General features: G+C 36.7%; 1 protein-coding gene across 4 annotated transcripts in view; it reads left to right on the top strand.

Annotated features, from left to right (window-relative positions):
* Positions 1 to 24,011, top strand: part of PPA2 (inorganic pyrophosphatase 2) — a 156,795-nt gene extending 132,784 nt beyond the window's left edge. For 3 of the 4 annotated variants that reach the window (XM_044680907.1, XM_044680908.1, XM_044680909.1), the window contains 5 exons: positions 2,977 to 3,104; positions 7,071 to 7,156; positions 9,064 to 9,133; positions 22,232 to 22,271; positions 23,855 to 24,011. In XM_044680907.1, the coding sequence (XP_044536842.1) occupies positions 2,977 to 3,104; positions 7,071 to 7,156; positions 9,064 to 9,133; positions 22,232 to 22,271; positions 23,855 to 23,892 (362 nt within the window). In that variant the 3' untranslated portion in view covers positions 23,893 to 24,011. Of the gene's footprint in view, positions 1 to 2,976; positions 3,105 to 7,070; positions 7,157 to 9,063; positions 9,134 to 21,561; positions 21,624 to 22,231; positions 22,272 to 23,854 lie in introns of all 4 variants that reach the window. The other variant, XR_006506510.1, reaches the window with a different exon arrangement.
* The last annotated feature ends 1,872 nt before the right edge of the window (positions 24,012 to 25,883 follow it).

The raw sequence follows: 25,883 nt of genomic DNA, 5'->3' as shown, positions 1-25,883 counted from the left end.
CAACCTGGCATGACTGGATAGCATGTTCAGCTTTTCCCAGGCTCATCTTTTCCCTTCTCAGTGTTTTGTGAGGTGCTGGAGCATCTTTAATCATTTCCTACTCCACAGTTGTTTGCATATGAGCCTATGCTATAAAGTATTGTTGCCCAAGGATCCACCATTGAGCAAAGTGATCCAGTGTTTCTTTACAGAGGCAATTTCTTGGCTCCTTTGGGCTCCTCAAGGAAGCTCTTTTTCCAGGTTATTTTTTTATTTTATTTTTTGTTATTTAATGAATCAGCAAGTATTTATTAAAGCCTACTAAAATATAAGTATAAAGAATGAAATTATTTCTACTTGCAGTGAGTTTCCCCTTCATACACTGGAGCCATTGACTCTTCTAATTAATCTTTTATTACACCAGGGCACCTCAAAAATCTTCCACCTTCAGGGCATCTGGGTGGCTCAGAGGATTCAAAGCCAAGCTCAGAGATGGGAGGATCTGGGTTCAAATCTAGCCTCAGACACTTCCTAGCTGTGTGACCCTGGGCAAGTCACTTAACCCCCATTGCCTAGCCCTTACCACTCTTCTGCCTTTGAACCAATACTCAGAATTGATCCCAAGATGGCAGGTAAGGACTTTTAAGTCTCTCACCTTCCTCGATGACCTAAGGACCACCTAAGTAAGGCCGGATGTGGCTGAGCAGAAAGCTTGGACCAATCAGATAGAATATTATGAAGTTTATTGTTGGCCAGGTTGTATGGGATCCTCAGAGTGGATGAACACAAATAACTGAGGACTCTTAACTGCCTTTTGGACTTGGCATTTTTACCTGAGCCAGATTTTGCAGGCTTTCCTGTCTTTAATGCTTTCTGCAACATGTCTGGCTATTCGCAGATCAGAGCCGATTGCTTTTACAGTTATGGGTTGGGGTAAAGGGAAATAAGGATTTATATAGCCACCACTCTGTGCCAGGCACTTTCTTGTATTATCTTATTTGATCTTCTCAGTACCCATGTGAAGTAGATGTTGTTATTATCCCCATTTTACGTTTGAGGAAGCTGAGGTGAACAAAAGATAAGTGGATTGCCCAGGATCATACAGCTAGCAAGTATCTGAGACTAGATTTGAACTCAGATCTTCCTGATCATGGCCCAGCACTCTATCCACTACCATTATCTAGATCCTATGATCCCAGAAACCCCACTACTGAGAGAGCCCCCTAAGTCTGGCAGGTTCCCCATTCCTCCAGCAAGACCTAGAGAGCTCTCCCATTGCCCCTGCAATATCTTAGGAATTGAGCGAATCATGTGGTTCTTATAATGAGAGAGAAGTTTAGTCTGCAGGTGGCGTTTGGGAGTGAGAAAAAAGCTTATCCTTCCCAGGGGCAGGGAAAGGAAGATGGAGAGAGAGAAGGAGAGATTCCACTGACTGAGGGGCTTGTTTGAGAGTCACAGTGAAAAATCTAAGGGAATCTGCTTAAAAGAAAGCTCTGTGGCACAATTGGATGTAATGACTTTTTTTTTTTGAAAAGAATTTTTATTGATTAAGAAAATTTTTCCATGGTTACATGATTCACATTCTTTCTCTCCCCTCCTTCCCTCCCCCTCCCCCCAGCCGACGTGCAGTTCCACTGAGTTTTACATGTGTCATTGATCAAGACCTATTTCCATATTATTGATATTTGCACTGGGGTGATCATTTACATCCCCAGTCATACCCCCGTTGACCCATGTGATCAAGCAGTTGTTTTTCTTCTGTGGTTCTGCTCCCACAGTTCTTTCTCTGGATGTGAATCCAGAAATCCATGTAATGGACTTCTGGACTAGCAGCAATGCGATGATCCAGGACAATTCTGAGGGATTTATAAGAAAGATGCTACCCACATTCAGAGGAAGAACTGTGGGAGTAGAAACACAGAAGAAAAACAACTGCTTGACAAGGTTTGATGGGGATATGATTGGGGATGTAGATTTTAAACAATCACCCTAGTGCAAATATTAATAACATAGAAATAGGTCTTGATCAATGACACATGTAAAACCCAGTGGAATTATGCGTCGGCTGTGGGAGGGGGAAGGAGGGAGGAGAGGAGGGAAAGAACACGAATCATGTAACATGGAAAAATTTTCTTAATTAATCAATTAAATTTTAAAAAAATATAAAGCTCAAAGGAGCAGGGTACCCCCTTCACAGGAAAAGGAACACTGTTCAAACTTCAGTTGCTGTCAAGGTTTCGGGCTTTCTCCTCTGCCCTGGTTCATGCTGACCCACTGAATGATTCCAGGCTGGTCCTGCTTCAGAGGTTCCCACCAGGGATGCACATGGCCCTAGTGAATAGGAGTAGCTTTTCAGGGGACTGTGGGGAACACTTGGAAAGTCACTCTGTTATCCTACTGAAAAATTCAAAAAATGTTCATGTCAAGTAACAACAACAACAGCAACAACAACAACATACAAGTTCATGTTTTTTTTTTTTTTTGTAAAAAATCAGTCTCTTTATTTTATTTCCCATGTGCCTGTCAGTATTTAAGTGTTTCCTCCATGCTGGGCACTCACTGTGTAGTTAGGCTACCATATGCCCTGTAAACTGTAGCTCTGTGTCCTTTCATATTGAATAAGGGATGCATCATTGACTGATCATTACGGAAAGATTTCCTGAAAGCCAGGAAACGTGGGGGTTGAAAAGTCGAGAATCCTTGCTCTCTTGTCTCCTGATGACTCATCCACCTGACCTCAGTCTCAGGTCTGCACCTCAGATTTCCTTCTTACTACCGTATTGCATTTTAAAAAAATGACAATTATTTCCTTTTTCTTCTTGTTTAAGTCCTTACTTTCCATTTTAGAATCCATACTAAGAGACAGTTGCAAAGTAGAAGAGCAGTAAGGACTAGACAAAGGGGGTTAAGTGACTTGTCTGGGGTCACACAGCTAGAAGTGTCTGAGGCCAGACAATCACTTTTCAAATGAAACTTTTCTTTTGTCATCATTTATAGGTATTGATGATGTGAGGAAGTATAAACCAAATTACCTTGAGGCAACAGTTGACTGGTTCAGATTTTACAAAGTGCCAGATGGGAAACCAGAAAATACATTTGGTTTTAATGGAGAGTTTAAAGACAAGGTGAGGTCGGCATACATTTGGATATACTTTTCATAATGCATCCTACTGATTTCTGCTTCTTAAAATAATGTGAATATCTTTGGATTCTGTGATCCAAAAAAACTCTTTAATGTGCCCCTTATTCTGGTACTATAACTGTATTTAAGTAGATATTTTGAATGTTGTTTTAAGTTAAAGAATCATTTTAAGTAGATATTTTGAATGTTGTTTTAAGTTAAAGAATCATTTTAATTTTCATTAGTGATTTGTCAGAAGAATTAAAAAAAATCCTAATAGAAAATACAAAAAGAAATGAGATAATGTTCCTTTTCCCAACCTGTCCTAGAGGGAAAACTTATGCCACAGTCCTGAGAATTTGTCTCTTGATTCATCATTATATTTGTTTATGTTTAGCCAGATTCTCCCATACCGATTTCCCAGGGCTCAGGAATACACCCTCTTCAGTGCAAAACTCTCCAATTGCTGTTCTGGATATGGCAAAGAGGGAGCTAAGCTCATTTTCTACATAAATCCTTGAGTAACTTTCTACTAAGATTTTATGCTTCCATGCCTGACTTGAAATACATAAAAATAAGCTAGTATCATTGGACTTTTTGTTGTCAGTAGTTTTTTTTTCTTTTGATATAACCCACAGGGGAAAAAAAGAGCAATATATTAAATCTTCACTAATTCAGAATAACTGGAGAAAGCAAGTAAGCTCCTGAAAAGCTTTTCCTTAGAAAATATCATTTGAGGGGGCAGCTGGGTAGCTCAGTGGATTGAGAGCCAGGCCTAGAGACGGGAGGTCCTAGGTTCAAACCCGGCCTCAGACACTTCCCAGCTGTGTGACCCTGGGCAAGTCACTTGACCCCCATTGCCCACCCTTACCACTCTTCCACCTAGGAGCCAATACACAGTATTGACTCCAAGACAGAAGGTAAGGGTTTTAAAAAATTAAAAAAAAAAAAAAGGAAAAAAAATATCATTTGATTTTTTTTCCAGTGGAGTGCTTATATGTTAGCTGTAAGTTAATATGCAAATATGCTCTAATAAATAAGGTAAGAGAAAATATAGAGGCATAAGGCTGGTCTAGTATTAGGAAGAGGTGCTTGGTAGAGGGAATTGCCATATCAGAAGTTCCCTACAACAATAACGCCATAGGTACAGATGATAACAGATAAATGAGGCATATTAAAAATAATTTAAAAGTAAATCTAGAAGGGCAGCTAGGTGGCTCAGTGGATAGAGAAGCAGGACTGGAGATAGGAAATCCTGGATTCAAATCTGGCCTCAGACACTTCCCTCTTACCACTCTTCTGTCTTGGAACAAGTACTTAGTACTGAGTTAAAGAAAAGAGTTAAAAAAGAGTTTTTAAAAAAATTACTCTAGCTTAATGAATAATTCATAGTTAAATAAGATCATCGGGCTTATGCATGCTTCCTCAGTCTAGTATAAGCATTACGTTTTAAATTTACAGTTGAGGAAAGTGAGATAACAGACCAGTTAAGGGTCTTGGCTGTGATCTCACAAGTAAACACTGTTGATGCTGGAACGCAAACTCATGGCTTCTGGCTCTGACACCAGTGTGTCTTTCTGCCATTCTGAATTTCCTCTCATGAAAACTCTTTACCGTATGACCAATAATTGCTAGACTCAGAAGTTGACTCATATGGAAGTAATCTGTAATTTCTTCGTTCCTTTGTCTGGAGGAAGCCTTCAGCATTCAACGGTATGCTCCTCACAGGAAGAAAGCCTTTGCAATATTCAGAGGAAGAAAAAAATTTTCAACTTTCCCCTCAAAAATGAGCTCTTCCGGGGCAGCTGGGTAGCTCAGTGGAGTGAGAGCCAGGCCTAGAGACAGGAGGTCCTAGGTTCAAATCCGGCCTCAGACACTTCCCAGCTGCGTGACCCTGGGCAAGTCACTTGACCCCCATTGCCCAATCTTCCACCTATGAGACAATACACCGAAGTACAAGGGTTAAAAAAAAACAAAAAAACAAAAAAACAAAAAAAAAATGAGCTCTTCCAGATTTGAATCACCACATATTCTAAATCAGTATGATGCAAATGATGTTTCACTCTATGTGAAACACCTCAAACCTGCATGTGAATTTTATGATTCCTTTTTCCCCCAGGCCAAATCTATCAATATACATATTTTATATGTATATATTTTATACAGTCTAAGTTTTCAACAAAATATTCTTTTTTAGTGCAAAAATTGTGTAGTTTGCATAATTTTTGTGCTAGGTCAGTAGTTTTGTGCTTTACTATCTACTTCTTCCATTTAATATATGGAATCCAGTAAATTATCCAAAATAATAAAAAATGACTAATTAAATGCTGGGAAAATTATAAAGAAATGGTGACACTCTTACATTGTCAATGGATTTGCAAATTGGTGGAATCTTTCCATAGTATTCTGGGTTACAAAATTAATCATCCCTTTTGGTCCTATAATCCCAGGATTGAGAACATAACCTAAAGGCATTATCCAAAAGAAGAGCATGTGGGAGGGGAAGAACCATGTAAAGATATTTAGATCAGTATTCTTTGTAATGGTAAAGAATTAGGAACAACCAAAATATCTCATAATTTGGTAATGGGTGAGCAGTATAACCAAACAGAATGTAACCAAGAATGATAAGTAAAAGGACAAAATTAGGGAAAGATTTATGTGAAATAATATAAAGGAGAAAAAAAAGTAGAACATCAAAACTGTTTATACAGTATGATTGTATAAAAGGAACAATGTACATAAACCTAAGCCTGAATATAGAACTAGTAATCATTGTTGTTTGCTTTGGTTTTATTTTAGGGAGGGAGAAATAATCTTTAATATAATTAAATAATTTAATACTAAATTATATAACATATATATATACATACATATATATGTGTGTATATATATATGTATGTATATATATATATATATTCATGGACAAAGGAGGAAAGCAGAACCAGGCATGGGTATGACATGTTAAGAATAACTAATAGTTTAATCACGGTGTTATTTGCATGTTGACTTTTAAAATCAGAAATAGTTTTAGATGCAAGTTCATTTCTTGTCATTTGAAGTTAAGTTCAGTTAGTTTAGTTAAGTAAGTTAAGTTTAGTTCTAAATAAGATTTTGCTTTAAATTGTGGTTTTCACATCTCACAGAGAAAATATAACAAATCAAATTCAGTTAGTTACAGAGATGTCTTCCATTTTCCCCCCCATATTCTGACAACTTTTAAAAAAATAAGCAATGCAAACGGATGCTAAGACTAGTTCTAACTAACCCAATAGTTATTAAATTAGAATAATAATTAAAATGAAAAGTTTTTGCCTGAAATTTTCTGCTGCATGGGTTTTGTTTCCTAGAATGAACATCTGAATTTTTCAGATGATTTTCTTGGAAAAATCCCTTTCCCACTTCATTTAGGACAATCTAGATAGATGTCTTTTGGAAGGTCAAATGGTAGTTTTTATGAAAAACCATAGAAGTCACTCCCATTTGGTTTTAATACAAAGTTTTAGGAGTGGGGTAGAGTACAAGTGTGTATGTGGGCTGAAGGGTGGTAAAATCGCTGATGTTGAAAAATGGAAAATCGCTTTAATAGAAATTACTTGATTTTTAGGGGGAAAAATCAAGTAATTTCCTATTTTAGAGTTCTAATGCACAAGAAGAAATTTTCCATAAGCTCCAATGCTCTTTGACTCAGTATCATCTACATCTTTGTGCCAAATGTCATGATTGCAGTTATTAGACTATGTAATTCTAGCTAATGTTACTAAAAATTAAATTCCAATAGTAGGAGGGAATTTAAAATCACCTTGATGTGACTTAAATTTTCCAAAATTGCATAATGAACTTTGGTGCTAAATTGGTTTTTAACAAATTTGCTGGAATTATTCATGTGTTTGTCTTTAAAATAAATATATCGCATTGCTCACAAAATAAATATAGCTATTTTAATTTATTTCTTTTGCTGGTAACCTAGGATTTTGCTCATGAAGTTATCGAATCTACCCACAAATGTTGGAAAGCTTTGCTTCACAAAGAAGTTGATCAAGGAGGTATAAAATGGTAAGCATCTGGCCTAACTGATTATATTTTATATTATTTTATTTGTCTGCTTAATCAGTGTATGATGGTTATGAGCCACTCCCTCCTCTGACTTTTAGAGGTCTTTTAAGCCCATGATATATATATATATATATATTTATTTTAAAAGCATGTAAGGGGGCAGCTAGGTGGCCCAGTGAATAGAGAGCCAAGCCTAAATATGGGAGGTCCTGGGTTCAAATATGGCATTAGATACTTCCTGATTGTGTGATTCTGGACAAATTACTTTATTCCATTTGCCCAGCCCTTACCTCTCCTTCTGCCTTGGAAATGATACCTAGTCTAGATTCTAAGAGAGAAGGTAATGACTGAAAAACAAAAACATGTAAACATTCAAGCAGTTTTTATAATTACTACATCAAGCTTTTTCTTAACCAGTAATGGAGAATAACTAGTACATGTTTACTTTTGGTGAATTAAAAGATGGCATTTTTAGGGGGAAAATGGAACCAAGTTGTCAAACAAATGAGTCTCTTTCAGAAGACAAAATTTTCCTTTCCTTTGTCCTTTTGGGTAATGGCACTTTCAATCTATTGAAGTACAGGTGGTCAGAATTATGGCAAAGCCTTCATTTATTTTTTAGAAGAAAGCTTTCCTTTATTTTAGCAAACTCTTGTGAGAAACATTGAGGGCTGCTGCTACATGCATAGAAGAATGCTTCTAAAATAACCCTAACCTCAACCCACATGATTGTTAGCTCCTTGAGGGCAGGCGCATTTTTTTTAATCTACTGCTATACCCATTACATAGCAAATACTTAGTAAATGAGGGTTGATTTGTCAAATCATAAAATCATATGAATTAGGGACCTAAAAGAGTTTTAAAAGCCATCTAATTTGACTCATATTTTTTGTTATTGTTCAGATGTGTCTGACTCTTTGTGATTCCATTTGGGTTTTTTCTGGCAAAGATATTGGAGTAGTTTATCATTTCCTTCTCCAGCTCATTTACAGATAAGGAAACTGAGGCAAACAGGTTTACATGACTTGACCACAGTCATATAGCTTGTAAGTATGCAAAGCTAGATTTGAACTCGGGCGGGTGAGTCTTCCTGATCCCAAGTCCAGTGCTCTGTCCATTGGGCCACCTAGCTGTCTTATCTTTTTCAGAAAAATTGAAAAGACACAGGGGTAGGAAGTGACTGCACCAGGCTTTCCAGAATTGAATTGATGTGACTTGAGCATCTAACTGAGGCTAAAATATTCTACTATCTCTATAAAATTATCTTTTTCCTCATAAATAAATAAACTAAATAAGCAAATGAACAAATAAATAAAATAAATTTGGTTAAAACATTAGGGTTGCATGGAATGTGCCAAAATGTTTTCTGTAAAGGTCACCAAAGATCAACCTGACCTGGGGAGGACCAAGCTGTCCCCCTGCCCACCCCCTCAACCATTCTTAGTTCTCAACCTCCAGATTTGGAGAGAGATTCTACAACCTCTTTTCAGAAGTCCATCATGATGGCGGACGATTCTGGTTATTCTTATAGATCTTGTAAACCTTTTTGCTACAGTTAAGCTTATTTATTCTCAGTTTCCTTGTTTTCATTTAATGATGACAAAGTATCAATGTATAAGAACCTGTCACATTCTAGATGAGCACAAGGCTAAGTTTATTCCCTTTTTCAAACACTGATCCTGAAGAACCTATAATTTGGGGCACATATTTGTCTTATAAATTATCTTTGCAACTTTGCCTAAGAATACTTACTGGACCTTTAACTCGCTGAAATGATTTCATTTCATAATTTCATACCTCATCTGAGGGCTTGCGCTGAGGCAAACTGCTTGGGTGCGTTCTTTTTTGTTCAGTTATTTTTGTTCATCTTTTTCCTTGTTTACTATTGATAAATTCTTCTATTTCAGTGTCAATGTGAAGATAAGTGACAGCCCTTTCTGTTGTAGTGAAGAGGAAGCCAGATCCATAGTGAAGAAGGTAAGGGGTAAAGAAAAGGCATTACATATATTTTAGCTTGTTCTATATCATGTGGGAGAAATGCAGAGGTTCTGAAAATCCAGCAGTGAAATGAGACCAAATGCCCAAAAAGGCAAGAATTTTCTGAGGCAGCAGTTTAAAAAAACAGTTTTGAGATCTTACCCCACAATCCCACCCCAAAAATTCACCAAGCAATAATCAGAAAACCCTAAAATCCTTTCTGGGAATCTTAATTGTATTTTCCTGAAGGCTCATTAATTTTGAGATGATTTCCTATGATTCTCTTTTTCTTAATATCAGGTAGCAAGATGAATTGTCACTTAGGTATAATATAATATGGTCTCTGATATGGTGTTACTATGAGTTACTACCCATTAAGACTGAGACTAAGACTGAAACAGGCTGTCAATACTATCTAATCACTGGGTCTGAGCCTTTTTTTCCTCTTATTATTGGGAGTTGTGTGTTACAAATTTTTTTTGGTGCAAGAAATATGAAATATTGAAGATTTTAATTTTTTTCCTTAAAAAAACCATTTCTCTTCTATTTCAGTAAAATTCAGATCACAAATTCTTTTTTCAAGCTTTTAAGATAGTCTTGACTCTCTGTATTTCCTGGTGAAATCCTGTCCATGGAATTAATTTTTTATTCATTTCAAGTTTTCTATTTGGAAGATATTGAGCAAACAGATGAATGTTCAGAAAACCAAGCCATATCATGGTAAAAGTATGTGTTTTCTTTTTATTTTATTTTTTAAAACACGAGATAGCAAATAGAAAAATTCTAGGTCCAAAGATCCCACGTGTAAATTGAAAGTTTTCTAAAAACTTACATGCTTTATAAAAGTCCTATTTCTATGCCTTATCATAGAATTGAGGCAACAGTGCTTTCTTAAAGATTATTCTTGTTATGCTTTTGGAGTCTTCCAAACTGGAATTAAAAAGAAAAAAAGATGGTGGCCCTCCTGGATTGTGCCTTCTCAGTGATTGTGCAAACATGGACAAGCCCTTTGACCTTTTTCAATTTCATTTTCAACTGTAAAATATGGAGAAAATAAAAGCACTTACCTACTTTCCAGGGTTTTTGTGAGGAATCAGAGGAGATGATCTTGTAAAAACACTTGTGTGTAATGAATTATTTGGTTGTGTTCACCTATGAAATGAAGAAAATATAAAGGCTCTTATTCCTGTGAAGCTCTCTTATGCTTCTGCAATGGCAGTGCCAGGAAATGGGAACAGAGGTTGATTAATTATAATAATGATGATTGTGATGATGATGATGGTAAATAGATCACTTTAAGGTTTGTTGTTGTTCAGTTATTTTTCAGCTTTGTCCAAGTCTTTTTAACCTCATTTGGGATTTTCTTGGCCAAGATACTGGTATGGTTTGCCATTTCCTTCATTTTAAAGACGAGGAAACTGAGGTGAATAGGATTAAATCACTTGTTTGGGGTCACACAGTGAGTAAGTGTCTGAAACTGGATTTGAACTCAGGAAGATAAATGAGTCTTCCTGACTCCAGGCCCGGCACTCTATCCACTGTATCATTTAGCTACCTGCTTTAAGTTTTGCAGAGTACTTTACATGTATTATCTCATTTGACCCTCACAACCCTGTAAAGCAGGTTTATGTATGCTTTTTTTAAATATATAAAATATATATATACATATATTTATTATACATGCTAAATAAATGCTATTATTTTTCCCATATTATAGAAGAAAAAATTGAGTCTGAGACTCAGGCAACTTTCTCAAAGTCACATAGCTAATAAATATCAAGATTTGAACTCAGCACTCCTAAGTCTAGCTTTCTGTCCCCTGAACTCCCCAACTGCCTAGGAATCACGTTATTCTAAAAAGTATACTTATTAAAAGTTAAAAAATAGTAACTTTGGTAAATGCCCTCAGGAACAAAACATGGAACTACTTGAACAAGTGATCCAGACATATCTTCAAATACTGTATCAACTCCACCATTGCAAAGTTTGGTCCATTGAGTTGTCTTGCAGCATCAGTGTTTTGAACTCTATAGTACTACTCTTTCCCATTTCATCTCTTCAGAACAGCATTGAGACTTCTAAATCTGGGTAGACATTCCCAGATGCTTCCTTAGTTTTAAATAAATAAATAAGAAATAAAATAAATAATAATTTATTATTATTGTATTTTTTGTTATTTTAGTGATGTCTTCATGTTTAATTTGCTCAGTGGTTTCCCAGTGCAACTTCCGATGTTGGCATTATATATGTCAAGCCTTAGTGGGTTACTTTTAGCATTCTGCCCATATGGAAACAATAAATTCTAGGCTTCACTGGTTGCTTGGTTGGCCCAGAAGAAGCAAAGTGTTCATTAGCCAGTAGTGTGTGTGTATATATATGCATATATATATTTATATATATATATATGCATATATATATATATATCCCAGTTAGCTCATCATGACACTGCTTTGACTGCTTTGGGAATAGCATCTGTGACTGGGGAAACACACTCTTCAGCTGGGTGGTAGAACTGGGACGTTTCCATTTCTACCACTTGGCAAGATCAGGAGAAGATGAGCTTTTTGGATAAGGAGAATGACTGCTTTCCAGAAGATGTTATTTGGAAACCCACAAAGAAAGGAAACATACTGAACTTGGTACTAAATAGTGAACAGGAACCGATACAGGAAGTATCTGTGGGTGAACCACTGTGCCATACTGCTCATAATGCAATTAAGTTTAACATTCTATTAGGAGTGGGAGAACCAGAAGAAAGCCATCCTGTGGTTTTCCAGTTTTAGAGAGAGGAATTAAAATGATGTGGCATGTTAGGAAAATAATTTGTGTTACCGCAGCAAAACACTGAATACTATCAGTAAAGGATCTAGGAAATGGCAGAAACCATTATGCCGCCCCTGATAGGTTTTGAAGTCCTCCATAATATGGACCCTTCCTTCCTTTTCAGTTGTCTGACACCTTACTGGCACCATATATTCTGATCTGATGCCTCTGGTCTCTTTGCTCTTCTTCAGATAAAACCCTCCATCCCAGCCCCAGAAAAGCATTTTCACTGACTTTCTTCCCTGCCTGGAACTCTCCCTCTTGAGAAACCTTTCCTCCTCCCTTAATACTATCTTAGATCTCTCTCTCTCTCTCTCTCTCTCTCTCTCTCTCTCTCTCTCTCTCTCTTATCTCCAGTCCATCCTGTATATATCTTTTGTGTACTGAGAGTTATTAGACCAAGAGTTCCATAAGGACAAGGACTATTTTTGCTTGACTTTGTATCTCCAGTATGTTAGCACAATACCTGGCACATAGTAGGTGCTTAATAAATGATGGCTGGCTTGACTTTTTGGCCCTGGAAATGGTACTTCAGCATGTGGGATCTTTCCTGGCGTTCCTTGATCTTGAGAGAAACTGGCCATCTGGAGGCAGCTTAGAGGAGAGTTTTAGCCCAAGGAAAAGAAGAATCACCTACATCTACATAGGATGCTGTAGTAACAAAGTACTTTGCAAATAAGGTTAGTGGGTTCAATTATAGAAATTTATGAAAGGAAGCACAAATAGGAAACTGAAAGCAATGGCTAGAGTGACCAGTCTTTGCACATAGTAGGTGCTTGGTGACTTCTCATTGACTGAATATTTGCCAAATTCACGATTACTTTAAACTGAGGGATAGAATAGAACCATTACATTGTCCTAGGGGTCTAGGATATAATAGTTTGGCCAATTGCAGCAGCAATTGATCTCTGTAAATGGGATGCAGATGTCAAACCCTCCAATCTGCCTCTCCATCACCAGCCCTTTCTCCCTTCAGTTCTCTGGAATAATGTCCTTAAGGCTCAGACCTGATCCTATCTTTTCCCCTGTTCAACAGTCTTCCATGGCTCCCTGTTACTTTTAAGATAAAATGCCAACTTGTGAGGCTGGCATTTCAGTCTCACCACCATCTTTCTCCAACCTATCACTTTAGCCTTATTGAACTTCATTTCCCTTGGTACAATTGATTTTCCAAAAACTAGTCAATGTTTTTCAGATTTGAACATATAATTTAGATTACACAAATTTGTGTTCATGTACATATGTGTGATTCCAACGACGAACTGGTTCTCAAATTTCTCCAAAAGTATTCTTATAAATGCTAATCCTTTGCCAACTTCATTATTATTTGACTTATTGACCTTTTATCAAATAATCACATTTTTTTCACCCTTTGTCCTCCCTTTTATAGATAGAATTCTCCCTTTTCAACTAGTACCATTATGTTCTATGTAAGTCATATCAGAAAGCCCATCCTGGTTCTACCCTGCAAATGTGGGTACAGCAAATTCTGATACAATGTGAGTTCTTACATTGCATTCCCAGAGCTATTTGATCAAGCCTATTAATCAATTCACATGTGTTTATGAAATGCCAAGCACAGTTTCTGTGGCTACAAAAACAAAGAAGGAAACTGCCTGCTGACAAGAACCTTCTTACAAAATATGAATCCCTCATGATGTTAATTGTTCTTCCAAAAAACTGAAGTATATTTTGAAATGTTACAGTAGTGCCATTCATGGCATAATGGTTTTTAGAGACATTCAAGATCAACTAATCCTCTTTAAGGATTTTATAAATCACTCCTTATTTTTGGTAGAGAGCTCTGCTTTGTCATTGGTATTGAGAGTCAATAAAATGGTAGGTTTCCAGTAACCTTTGTTGAAGCCTTTAACCTCAGTTTAGCAAACTGCCAAAGCATCTGCAAAACACTCACTGAATTACCAGCCTTGTTTAGTTTACATGTCATTTCGCAGCCTCAAAATACCATCCCAATATTTTAAAAACATGAAATTTTATTAAAAACAATCTTATATTCGTATGGTTTTAGAAGGTGGGAAACTGTTTGAATCACAAAACCTTCAGTGAGTTAGGGAGATGTCTGTACCAAACATGTCAAAAGACTTAGCCCAGTGGAATGGATAGAGAAGAAAAGTTTGTTCTAGTAACCATGAAGATGGCTGAAGCAAGTCCTGTGGAGTGCTTAGAGTTCAGTTACATGTTGATGATGCCATGGTCATCCACTGCATCCCTGGCTATTGCCAGTTGTCTTGACTTTTGCTTTACCACTGGATTTCAGTGACTTTGGAAGACAGAGTGAGACTGATGACTTTGTACAACTCTGCCTCACTTAAGTCCAATTCATGCACAGGTCAAGATGTCACCTCATGGCAGCATTGGTCCTCCTTGAAAACAAAGTTAATTCTCTATATTTTTAGATACTACTTTTTTTGGAAGAGACAAATTATTCTTTTTTCTTTTTTCTCCTTTTTTTCTTCTTATTTTCTTCTGCCCCTCCCCTTTCTCCATTTCTTATGGTGTGCAAAAACCCATATACTTTACCTAATTTATTAGTAGGGGGTAAACAGATGAAAATCTGAACCTTACAGGAAGTCTAAGAGTGTAAAATTTTACTGACCAAGCTCTTCTCTAAAGAAGAAATATGGGAAAGACACCTTCTTTTATGACTTTGAAGAGGTGGGACTATAGATGTGGAACACTGTATGATATCAGACATTTTTGCCATGATGTTTAGTTTTGTTCTATGTTTTTCTTCCTCCTTTCTATTCTTTGTTTTGGGAGATGGCTTTCTAGGCATGGGAAGGGGATCCTTTGGGAAATGTAAGTCAAATAAAACTAGATGATATCACTAAATTTACAACAGAACAAGAACCAATGTATTACATCCTTTCTCTAGACTCCAGCACCAGGCTTCCATTTTTATGAAAGATTTGACTGGGACAACAATTTTATTTCCTTAAAGTGGAATCTTACCTTTAGTTTGATTTGTGCAGGTATACCTAAAGCTTTCATTTTTAATTTAGGAATTCACCAAGGGGAAGGAGAAACCAAAACAATTTCATTGGAGGGTAAACAAAGACCCTTTCACATATCTGTTGTCCCCCCAGGTGAATTGGAGGGGGGAAGGGTCTTAAAATGTTATTGAGGCTTTTTTTTTAGATATATTGTGGAGCTGTTGGCTCAGATGCATTTTTCCTTTGTTCTATGAAGTCAATATTGCTTCTTTTTAAGACTTCAAACCTGAACCACTAAAGAGAGGTTCCTTTGATATGAATGAAAAAGCCAGGTATAAATTGGCAGGCATTCCACATTGACACTCTGTCTTGTTTAACTTTCACCTACCTACTATTTGTGCAGTTCCTCATGAATTCCTGTGCACCATTCACCTGGGGTCCTAGCCTTGGATTCCTGACAGATGCCATAGTTGAGTTTTGTTTTATTATTTAAACCCTTACTTTCCATTTTGGAGTCAGTACTATGTATTGGTTCCAAGGCAGAAGAGCCGTAAGGGCTAGGCAATGGGGTTAGGTGACTTGCACAGGGTCATACAGCTGGGAAGTGTCTGAGGCTACATTTGAACCCAGGACCTCCCATCTCCAGGCCTGGCTCTCAATCCAGCTGCCCCCATAGTTGAGTTTTTCTTTAAGGAAGTGTTTGCTTAGCGCCAACTCTTCTTTAGTCAGGGGTGGATGATCTAGACTAGATTATTCTTCTGCTTTGTTTATTGAGATGGATGGAACATAGCATTATGGTTTTGCTGAGTGATGCTGGCCAAGGTATAGATTGTCTAGTAGTAGGGGCACATGGAGACCAATGATCGTGTCTGTGCTTCCTCTTGGTCAGGTACTTTAGGGGCCATAAGTGAACTTAGTCCTAGAGAAAGTGGCCAGGGGGTGTAATATCATCTAGGGAGAGCCAGATTTCTGAAAATGTAAAATGAAGATTATGAAGTGAAGACATTTATTTATGTTTTACATTAATTGTGTCATCTTCCTATTTGTGACATAGACATCAATTCTACTCTTGTTATTCTCATTTTACAGCTGAGGAAACTGAGGCAGACAGGTTAAATGACTTGCCAAAGGCCCCATAGCTCATAAACATCTGATGTTGGATTTGAACTCAGGCCTTCCTGACTCTAGAACAGGCACTCTATTCATTGCTACCCAGAAGCCTGAGCAATCAGACAGATGGGAGGAGAAGCAGGTCAAAGCAGGGTCCAAGAAACAATAACAACAGAACCTAGAGCGAAGAGAGTGTCTGAGGGAAGTGGGCTGTTGGTCATTGACATCAATGGAGGTCAAGAAGGATGATGGCTGAGAAGATGCCATCCAGTGGGGCAATGAAGAGGTCCTGGGTCTCTTTGAAGAAGGCAGTTATCCAGTTTAGTGATGAGGGAAGAAATGAGGCCACAGGAGCTTCAGTGCGAGAGGGAGAGGAAGGAAAGCTTGGGAGGGAGGAAAGAAAGCTTCTCAAGGGGGTTGGCCATGAATGGTGGACTGATTAGAGGACAAGAACTAGCAGGGACAGATGGACAAATGGAGGGGTTTTTGACAATGGGAAAGTCATGGGTCTATTGGCAAATAGTAGAGAGGCTACCGGTAGACAGAGCAGGACTGAAGATGAGTGACTTTGATTTATGTTTTATTTAGAAAAAGCAGCAATGGATCTGTTAACATCGTTTTATTTAGAGAGATAATATAGATGTGGATGCATGTATATATACATTAAAACATTCCCTGTTAAGGGACTATTTTTCACTAATTTAGAGGAAATGCTTATTGCTTGTTTAAAACATATATGGATAAGAGATGTGTGACCTACTTTGAAACTCCCTGGTCAAAGATAGCATGAAGATAACATCATATTATCTTCATGATAGCCTTATAAAATAGGGAGCATAAGAATTATTTTTTAAAATTTTACAGATTAGGAAATTGAGGGGTAGGGAGGTTGCCCATTGCTCCATGTCTTGTGCCTATTAAATGACAGAGCTGGGTAGAATTTCCTTAAGGCCATTTTACTCTTTCTACTATACAATTCCATGTTTGTTTTGAAAGGGAGAGAGAGGATGATTGTGTGAGGAAGATGGGATAGATTCTCATTGGCTTAGAGATGAGGAAAATGCATGTCCTCTATTCCTAACGAGGGAGATGTTTTAAGAGACAATCCCAAAGTTCTATCTCTTAAAAGAAAAATATGGTGCTACGTAATTTTTTTGTAGATACAGTAATAGCTTGTCCCCTGGTTTCTTTTTAGGCTAATGAGAAGTCTCTCATTTATTCTATTTTTATATGCTATCTACTCTCTTTGAAATATTTGGCAGCTCTAGCAACAAGCAGCTGCTGGTTTTAAACAGGAAATTTAAATAGTCTAACTTTCCATCAGGCTTTGTAATTGGAGCCCTGTAGAATTCAAAGGAACCAGGACATGGGCAAGCCTGGTCTAGCACTCGAGTTGCATTTTAGATTTTATTTAGAAAAAAACAGGAATTGCCCTGGGCTTTCTTTTATTTAGAGGGTTAATATGTATTTGTTGTACAACCACATCCACACATGTGTATACATGTGTTTACACACATATGTATACATTTAATTATTCATTATATTTACAAATGCATACTTCATGAATTACTTTTTGTGAATATTTTAATTTTTAAATCAAAGCTTTTAAAATTATTTTTCCAGTTCCAAATTCTTTCCCTTCTTCCCTTTCATCTATCCATTGAAAAGATAATATAAAATATAAAAATGTATAATATAAATGTAAAACCCTGCAAAACAAATTTGTTAGTCATATTTTGATTTTTTAATTAAAATTTTTATTTAATTAATTGATTTTGAATATTTTTCCATGTTACATGATTCATGTTCTTTCCCTCCCCTCCTTACCCCACCCCTGTAGCCAACGAGTAATTCCACTGGGTTTTACATATGTCATTGAGCAAGTCAGTCATATTTTGAAAAGGGACAAGAAAGAGAAAAAAGTATGTTTGAATCTGTACTGTGAGTCTATTATCTCTCTCTCTCTCTCTCTCTGGAGGGGAATAGCATATTTCATCATGAGTCCTTTGGAATGGCATTGGGTTATTGTGTAGGTCAGAGTTACTAAGTTGATTTTCTTCACAATATTTGCTATTACTGTGTAGATTATTTTCATAGTTCTTCTCATTTTGCTTTGCATCAGTTCATATATATTTTCCCAGATCTTCCTGAAACCACCCCCTGCATCATTTCTTAAAGCACAAGAGTATTCTATCACCATCACATACCACAACTTTGAAAGGGAGAGAGAGGAAGATGGGATAGATTCTCATTGGCTTAGAGATGAGGAAAATGCATGTTTAGCCTTTCCCCAGTTGATGGACATCCCCGCAGTTTCTAATTCTTTGCCACCACGAGAAGAACAGGCATTCATTATTAAAACACAGTTGGCTAAATGTCACCTTCAAAAGCTACCTGTTCCTACTAGAATTATTAATATTTACTAACTTTGTTTTGACCTGTTATGATGTCCTCTGTTTCTCCCTAAATCAGATTTCTCTAGTAACCGAGGTTCTTAACTCATTGGGTTCCTCTGTTCTATTTTCTTTTCTTTTCTTTTTTTTTTTTTAGTACCATATCTGTGATTTTAGAGGTATAGAGAATCGTGGGAGAGGGAACTCCATTGGCCAAAGCTAGAGTCTTAGAGATTAAGATATAAAATAATCACCCAATACACATATAACCCAGTGGAATTGATTGTCAACTCTGGGAGAAGGGAGGAAAGAAGGGAGGGAGACAGCATGAATTATGTAATATTGGAAAATTTGTGTAAATTTGTCTCTGGAATAAAATAAAGAAATTTTTTTTAAATTTTAAAAAAGATAAAATAGTTACCCTTAGAATTCATATAGCTTTCTAAAGTTGGCAAAGTACTCCACATGTTAACTCATTTGATCCTCAGAACAACTCCATGACACAGATGCTATCTCCTTTTTTTAATGTTATTTATTTATTTTTCCAGTTACATGTCAAAACTGTTTTCTGACATTTTAGATTTAAGTTTTTTCTCTCTCCCTCCCTTTTCCACCTCCCAGGCAATAAATAGTCCAATATAGATCATATCAATGCAAGGTGCTGTTATTATCAACATTTTATAGATGAGGAAACTGAGTCTGAGTCTTCCTGTCTTCCAGCTAGTTTACCCTGTGTTCCCATACTTGCGTCAGCTAGCCATCATATATTGGAGGAGAGAACTTTAAATGCATTATTATTCATATGCCTAGAACCTGCCTTATCCTCATTTCTCTTCATCTGTCTGGGTCCTAGCAAAATGAGCTCCTGCTCTTATCTGTATGAGCACACTTTGCCTGCCATCTCCTGCTCTTCCCTCCTTTCTGGTGCCATCTTGCTTGTGAGTCCTTTCCTTGTTCCCCTGACAGAGGAGAGACCTCTCTTCTCAATCTGTTTCACCTTTGTTATTGCCTTTCTCATTCTAATTTGTGTTATACTGACTTACATATTTGTCTAATTATAAACTTCTTTGGGGAAAGAGTTCCTCATTTTTCATTATTACGTCTCAGGAACTTTCAAATTGTTGTTAGTTGTTTTAATCCTGTCCAGCCCTTCATGATATCCGTCTGGGGTTTTCTCAACAAAAGACACTGAAGTAGAACTGAGGCAAGCAAGGTTAAGGCTTTCGGCTTGGCATTCTATCCACTACACCACCTGGCTGCCCTTTACCTAAGCAGGTACAAAACTAACATTTGTTGAATTGATTTGAATATAGACCTTCCCCATCCGAAGCACCACATTCTAAATGTTCTCTTCTCTTGGCACATTTTATGCCGGAAGGAGAGTTCTTAAACCTTTTAGGAGAAGTAGCACTGAGTGGGGGAAAACCAACAACTACTTTCACTAAACTTTTCCTCTCTCTCATCCACTTATATTCATATCATTTGACACCACCCACCAAGAGATTTCAAAATATCTTTTTTCAAGAGACAATGGAATATCTCAGAATCCAATTCCCAGTGTAATTCCCTTGTCAAAGTTTAAAAGATTGAAAAGTTAAGCTGTTTCTTTTCAGAGTTTTAAAATGTAAGCGTTGATAATAAAGGAAATCAGCTGAAGGCATCAGGGTTAGTAATTATGTGTTGAAAATGTCTAAATTTGCAAAATTGAGATGTTATAGTTGGGCCAGTGTTCAGAACAATTAAATTCTCCTGTAGAATTTACTTTTGGGGAAGTAAATAATTTATGCACACATTTATAATTTAAGGCACTAAGTTAAGTGCAAGGTGTACAAAGACTAAAATGAAACAGTCCTTGCTTTCAGTGAGTTAGTTTAGAAAACCAAATCAAATTATTTGGGAAAGATTTAAATATTCCTTTTTTTTTGCCTTATCCTTACAGAATTTCTCCATTATTTCCTCTAAACTACAGTTGGATACTTTGATGGTTTTATACCCATTTTTAAACTCCTTTCTTCTCTCTTTCATGGGAGATAAGAACAGTACCATATATAACAGTCCAATTTTTTCCAGTGGGTACCTTTGAATCTGGTATCATTGGATCAGCACCATTACTTAGGAAAAATGCTATTTTAAAAAGTATGTTGGTTGTTGTTTCAACCAGGAAAAAAAACCCAGCATTAGGCCAATGATTCTTCCATCATTTCCAGTGCCTTTTTAGAGACTGAGGCAGTGAGTTTCAGGTCCACTGGAAATTCTGCGTATGGACCTTGTGACCATCTGACTGCTGATGGAAGACTGAATGAACATTTGTTGTTTGTGACCTGAAATAACCCTTACCACGTCGGAATTCTGAATTGTCATGTGTTTCCCAGGCAGGCATGTAAGCTGCTGCCCAGCCTGAGAGTCTTGACTGTGGAGGAATCTCCCAATTCCCCTATGGCTATCTAAAAAGCCTGGGATGGCAAGATTCCCGGCACCATACCTCTGAGATCAAAATAATCTTAATATGGTGTGGTCTGTTCTCTTTGCCCCTAGTGAAAAAGGAGAGAATAGGCCAAGGTAGATTTGTTCAATTATGATTCCAGCCTTGGTGAGTGGCTGCCATGTAAAAGGATGTTTATTCCACATATATTTTTAAGTGCTGTTGTCTGTAAAACTAACAGGGACAGCCATGAATCTCTTTGACATTAGTCTCCCAAATGGCCAACTTGTTCTATAAGGAAGCTTAATAAAGGATCTTCTTTTTTGAGCCCTGGGAAAATCTCTAAGGTGAATTACACATAGTTTTTAGAGTGAGCTTTTTTTCTCTCTCTTTGCTTACAAAATCACATTTTTCCCCATGGCGTGATTGAGGGAAGAAGAATGAAGAAAAGGCTTTACCTGAACTGTGTGTTTCTTTAAAGGAACAGTGGAAAAGGGGGACCTTTGAAAACCCTCAAGATGGAACTGAATTTCTTTTAGAATGCTGACATTGGCTATCCTTGTTCTTGCTGAGTCACTCACTTGGGAGTCAACAGGATCAAACAACTAGGAATTTATGCTGCTCTGCTCAATGAAAGAACCCTTTTTTGTGCAAGAGATTTAAGTAGGGGGGAAAATCCTCTCTCAGGAAACTTTTCTATACTTACACTTGCCTCTCCTGGACCAGATTAAATCAGCTCTGAGAACCTTGGCTGGCCCCATATTCTGAAAACACTTCCTAGAAATTACGTATGTAAATGACTTATTTTTTGTTGAATTTCACTAGTTTTTCAAGGGTACACAAATGAAGGGTGGAGTGGGGAACGACCCATTCGTGTCCAATGCTCAGAAACAAACACCTTAGTTACTTCTTTTGTCTTCTTAAAAAAAAAAAAGAGGAAATCCATAAACATCACTTTTAATCTCATATAAATTTCTCGGTCAGTCCTAATCCCTTGTAATATAGGAATTCCTAACTTCTGTGTGTGCGTTTGGCAATCCGCGAAGCCTATTCTCTGAATATTATTTTTAAATGCATAAGATACAGAGGATTGCAAAGGAAATGAATTTATATATTTATATAATTATAAATTATAATTTACATATATAATTTATAATATTAAACTATAGCTATAAATTAAAAAGAAAATCACAAGTTCAGATTCCAGGTGGAGTATCCTAGCAAAATGATCACTTCTTAAGTAGAGTAGAATGGTGGGAATAGCATCCTTCTTCTCATGAGTCAGGGAAATGTGCTTGTCCTGTCTGTTAGACAATTTCCCAATAAAATATCCCTGGCCCCAGATTCCATATGGAAAGTCTTTATTAAAAAGAAGCTTTTTGTTTTTCTCATGTAGGCATCAGCTTCTATGAATGAAGATTTCGATTCCCAAGAAGGTATGTTATCCAAACTACCTACATATATATGTCATTGTGTGGAAGTAAAAGTAAAAATCAGTCAGTCAAAAAAGTTTCTAGTAGCTAAGCACATTGAGCTGTGAGATATTTACACAGTTATACAGATTAGCTATCTTAATCACTAAAAAAAATAACCAATTTTTAAGCAAGGAAATAATGCTTATATTATATTGTGCCTTTTTCTTCCAAGCACTGACAAGTTTTAGTAAATTTGAGTAAATTTAAATTGTTACACAGTGCTTTGTGCTTTGGGGCAATTTTCTTTGTCGTCGTTTTTTTCTTCATCAATAAAGTGGTTTTAACCAAAAGATAAAAAGTCCATATTGGATTTTAAAAATGTTTAATATGTTTTCTTAGGGAAAGTATTGTATTTAAAGTGTTTTGAGAAGTAAGTACCATTTTCTAGTAAGAAGTGAAAAGTAGAAGCATATATATTCAGCATTTGTTTTTCCAAATATGTACTAGTTCTATTTTTTTGCTTTTTGTTAACAAGTAACAGTAGTACTAAGTGACAACGATAGCTTACATTTATTTAATGTTTAATATCTGTTACAGTACCTTATAGGTATTAACTGCTTTCACATGCTTTAGCTTATTTGTTTCTATTAGATGTGGGAAGGACCTACAACTTGCAAATTGTAAAAAATGAGAACTGCTTACCATGAGATCCAAGATGTTTATAAAGGAACGCATCCACAGACATGATTTCATGGGAAAGCAAGCAGTAATCCTTATATGGTGTGCTAACAAAATAGCTACTCCATAAAAGTAGCCCAATTGGAATATTTGACAGGCAGTCGCAGCCTTTCTAATCCTTTCATCCAATGTTTGAGTGGTAACTTTAGGGCTGTTACTGGGTAATGATATTAGAGTCTGGAAAGACCACCAAACAAAGTCTGGGAGCTTTTGCTTTCCTGACATGGCTTGACTTAATTTTGAGAAAATATGAGAGACTAAAAATTTCTGTTCCACCATAGAGATGGAAAGGAAAAGGATGTTTAAACATAAAATTGAAATTTCCTGTTTAGAGGCTTTTGCATCTGTCTAAATACCTTGGTAGTATATAAACTCCCTGAAGGCAGGCACTATTATTTTGAGTTTTTATATTTTTAGAGCCTAGAATTAGTAGACGATCATTGTTAATTGTGTCAAATGAAAGCAGAATAATTTTTTCTCTTTCTGCTTCTGTCTCCCTTTCTCCCTCTTTGATTTTCTTTCTCTCCTCTTTGTATTTTGTCTCTTTTTCTCTGCCTCTGTTTCTTTTCTCTTTCTCTATCTCTCTGCCTTTTTTTCCTTTTCTTTTTCTTTCTTCTCCATTTCTTTCTCTCTCTCTTTCTGCCTCCCTCCATCTCTCTCTTTCTCCTTTTTCTGCCTCTCGTTCTCCCTCTGTCTCTCCCTCTCTTTTTGCCTCTCTTTTCCCTTGTCTCCTTCTCTGTTTTGTCTTTATCTTTCTGCTTCTCTCCCTCTCCCTCTGTCTTTCTCTTTCTCTATTTTTCTGCCTTTATTTCTCTTTTTTCTTTCTCTCATCTATCTTTCTCTCTCATATCATTCTCTCTTCACAGATGAAGATATCAACAAGTGGCATTTTATTAAGAAGTGATGGAAGTGGATAGGGCCACAGACAAGTTCTCGCAACAGTTACTGCCTCTGTCATGAAGCTTTGCTTTTTTTTAAATGTCTCACAGTAAACCATATACAAATAAACACTGGATTCCCAAATTCTTCTCTCCTGAGTATTTCCTCAAAATACAGACTCTTTGTTGCCATTTTAAGTTCTTAGGGAAAGCTTAGAAACAACATATTTTGAACACCAACTGTTTACCATTCCTGTTCATAAAAGGAAACCCACACATGTCCTAGTTAAATTTTTCTGCATGAATGTAGAATCCTAAATGTTAGCTAGGTACTTGTAAAGACCATTGTTCTCTTTTTTCAGACTGGATTAAAATGGCAGCCCCACAACAGGTGGGTACCTCATTTAGCCCCCATCTCTGTCTCACACTAAATCAGATAGCATCTGAGGACTTTGCAGGTGTCTCAAGTTGTCTACTGATGCCTCATGCTTATGCTGCACAGAATACATACTCATCATCTCACATGATACTCTGAACAATCTTTAAGAGATATTCTAGTATATATGCTGCCGAAACAAGCACTAAGAGATAGTCTATGAGATGGACATTAACACCATTTTAAAGGTCAGGGAACTGGCTCAGTTCAAGTGATTTATCCAAGGTCACACAGCTAGATACAGATCATGGTCTAAGTTCCAGGTTTTCAGACTCTTGGCTCATTTTTCTTTCTGTTTCAATAATGTATTCAGTTCAACAAATATTAAATATCAATTGTGTGTTAAAAAATGTTGCTGTTGTTCAGTCGTGTCTGATTCTTCCTGATCTCCTGGACTACTGCTGTCCAGGAGTTTTCTTGGCAAGGAGACTAGAGTAGTTTGCCATGTCCTTCTTCAGCAGCTTCTTTTCTTAGGCAATTAGAGGTTAAGTGACTTGCCCAAGATCTAAGAAATGTCTGAGGCTTGATTTGAACTCTTGATTTGATTTCGATTTTAACTTGATTTGGATTTTTTTGATTGTTTTAAATAATGAGACAGAACCTCATTCTGCCTCATTATTTAAAACAATAAAAAAATAGGGAGGCATAAAGTTTATATGAGAAGATAGAATTCCTATGAATTGGGCAATTTGGAATTATGCCCAAAGAATGCCTGCCTTTTGACCCAGCAATACTATTACTAGGTTTGTACCCCAAAGAGATAATAAAAAGGGTTGTACAAAAATATTCATAGCCATACTCTTTGTGGTAGCAAAAAATTGGAAAATGAGGGGGTGTCCCTTGACTGGGGAATGGCTGAACAAATTGCGGTATACGAGGGAGATGGAATACTATTAAGCTATAAGGAATGATGAATCGATGGATTTCTATATGAACTGGAAAGACCTCCATGAACTGATACAGAGTGAAATGATCAGAACCAGAAGAGAACATTGTACACAGAGACTGAAACATGGTGGGATGATCATATGTGTAATTGACTTTGCTACTGATAGCAATGTAATGATCCAGGACAATCCAGAGGGACTTTTGAGAAGGAATGCTATCCACATTGAGAGAAAGAACTGTGGGAACAGAAATGCAGAAGGAAAACACAGCATTGATCACTTGTTTATATGAGAATATGATTGGGAGTTTTGGTTTTATAGTAATCACTTATATAATATGGAAATATGATTTGCATGATAATACATTTATAACCCAGAAAAATTAAAAAATAAGTAAAATTAATTTTGATTTAAAAAGTTTTCTGAAAACTAAAATCAAGCAGTCTTCTGTAAAAACTATACAGTACCTCTCATTATTAAGCCATAGTTTGTTATGTAATCTAAATCCTCATGGTGTAACTTAATTTCAATTTTCTTATCTGATTATTAGCAGAGATGGAAAATATCTGGAGTGTACACCCTGAAAATTCCTCTTTTACTTAAATGTCATTATTAAATGTCTCTGCAGTTTTCTCTTCTTAGCCATAGAATTTCTGATCCTCAAAGGCCCCTTGCTCTATCATGGCTCACTTAT

The sequence above is a fragment of the Gracilinanus agilis genome, chromosome 6 (genome assembly GCF_016433145.1).
Source record: "Gracilinanus agilis isolate LMUSP501 chromosome 6, AgileGrace, whole genome shotgun sequence".
Taxonomy (NCBI): Eukaryota; Metazoa; Chordata; class Mammalia; order Didelphimorphia; family Didelphidae; genus Gracilinanus; species Gracilinanus agilis.
Note: the sequence above shows the minus strand (reverse complement) of the source record. Positions and strands in the feature narration are given on the sequence as shown.